The sequence below is a fragment of the Cyprinodon variegatus genome, unplaced genomic scaffold, assembly GCF_000732505.1.
Source record: "Cyprinodon variegatus isolate N-32 unplaced genomic scaffold, C_variegatus-1.0 Scaffold1367, whole genome shotgun sequence".
In the NCBI taxonomy this organism is placed as follows: domain Eukaryota; kingdom Metazoa; phylum Chordata; class Actinopteri; order Cyprinodontiformes; family Cyprinodontidae; genus Cyprinodon; species Cyprinodon variegatus.
This window is the reverse complement of record NW_015151820.1, coordinates 106,944-108,643: the sequence shown is the minus strand read 5'-3', so window position 1 is coordinate 108,643 and position 1,700 is coordinate 106,944. Positions and strand designations below refer to the sequence as shown.

The 1,700-nt window shown below is 44.8% G+C and overlaps 1 protein-coding gene across 1 annotated transcript in view; it reads right to left on the bottom strand.

Annotated features, from left to right (window-relative positions):
• Window positions 1-1,700, bottom strand: part of ttf1 (transcription termination factor, RNA polymerase I) — a 15,279-nt gene that overhangs the window by 10,599 nt on the left and 2,980 nt on the right. Inside the window, exons 2-3 of the mRNA XM_015402564.1 lie at window positions 868-1,583; window positions 6-38 (exon numbers count right to left, since the gene is read on the bottom strand). Coding sequence (XP_015258050.1) covers window positions 6-38; window positions 868-1,511 — 677 coding nt within the window. The 5' untranslated portion in view covers window positions 1,512-1,583. The remainder of the gene's footprint in view (window positions 1-5; window positions 39-867; window positions 1,584-1,700) is intronic.

Sequence of the window (1,700 nt, the reverse complement as noted above, 5' to 3'; positions counted from 1 at the left end):
GATACTCCTGCAGCTCCTTCACCAGATCCCAGTTTATCCTGAAACAAAGCAGAACATCAGTCAGAACCAACTCAGAACCGTTAAACTAGGAGCAGCCCAGTGATGTTCAGCTGGGATGAGGTTCCTGCTGATGATTCAAGGGTTAACCAAGACCAGTATTGAGTCCAGAACACTGTATAGAACCGCTCTAGTGCCGGTCTCTGTAGACCCGATCGACATCGACCAGCAGCAGCTGATTGGCTGGGACAGAGAAACCAGCCTTAGACTTTTTTTTAGACTAAAACAACCTTTGTCATTTTGTAAACACTGAGTTTACAGCTTTCATGTTTCACATCAAGAGTCTGCATCACACTGATAATATCGAAACAAATAGACATCTAGAATCTTTTTCTACTGCAGCTTTGCACCATCTATATTTCTTTGTTTTTGTGCTCTGAGCTTCCATATCAACGCCTTTTTCATCATGTTTTTTTTCCCATACTGTTTACATTTGATCACTGGTGACTAAAGGATGGAAAAGTTCATTTACTGCTAAGCTGCTCTTTCACCGTAGGAAAGCTGTATAGATGAAATGTTTCCTAAACATTCTGTGTAGGTTAGGGTTAACCCTAACCCTACTGAAAAACAATAAGTTCATGGGAGTCTAACTGCGAAGGCCGTGTGGAGTTGCTTCTCTGAAAGCGCTCATTATAAGACCTGGTCTGGAACGCGTAGAGCTGCTGTTTATGAAGCCGGATGAAACGATGAAGTTAGCGCGGCTAATGCGAGCTTTCAAACGCGGCATGACCCGCTAACAATCCCGCTAACCATCGCCTGGAACCTTATCTAGGAACGAGAACGACCGCAGCGGTTCGCTTCATCACTCACTCTTCTTCTTCTTCGCCTTTTTTCTTGTATCCACCCTGTTGCTCTTTCTTCTCCTGTTTTTCTTTGGTTGCTCTTTTCTTCTTCTTCTTCAACCTTGTGCTGCTGACGTTTGCTTCTTCTGCAGCTTCCTCTCTGTTTGGGTCAGTGGAAACCATAACTTCACACACCTGGTCACCATCTTCCTCCTGTGATGTCATCTCCTCCATTCTTCTTCTCTTCTTTTGATGTGCTGATCCATCAGAGGGAGGAAGGCTCAACCTTTCTTCTTCCATTTTTTCTTTCTTCTTCTTCTTTGGACTGCTGAGGTCAGCAGCTGCAGGAACTTCCTCCATCTTACCTTTTTTCTCCTTCTTCCTGTGATGTTCTATCAGGTCAACAGCCTCCTCTTTATCTAAGCACCTTTTTTTCTTCTTCTTCTTCTTCTTCTTGCTTTGCAGCAGGCTAACCTCTTGGTCCTCCTCTTTAATGCTCTGAGGAGGGATGAGGCCATCAGAGCCGGCTGCTCCCGTCTGACTTGCTGACTCCCTCCAAGGCAGTCCATCATCACAGTCCCAGCTCTTCTTCTTCTTCTTCTTACTGCCATCAGGTGCGTCTCGCATGCTGACAGCTGGATGTTCTTCCAGGTTCTCATAGTTCCTCTTCATCTTCTTTCTGGGGCTTCTAGAGTCTTCAGAAGAAACAGATAAGAAGACATCCAACCTCCTCTGGGAGACAACCTGTACATAAGCAGGGATTAAAGCATTAAAAAAAACCTGAACCTAAACTTTTTAGACACAGGCAAAACTCTCTCTCTGTATATACAGTGGGGACTGGTTGGAAATGGACGGTTTCCT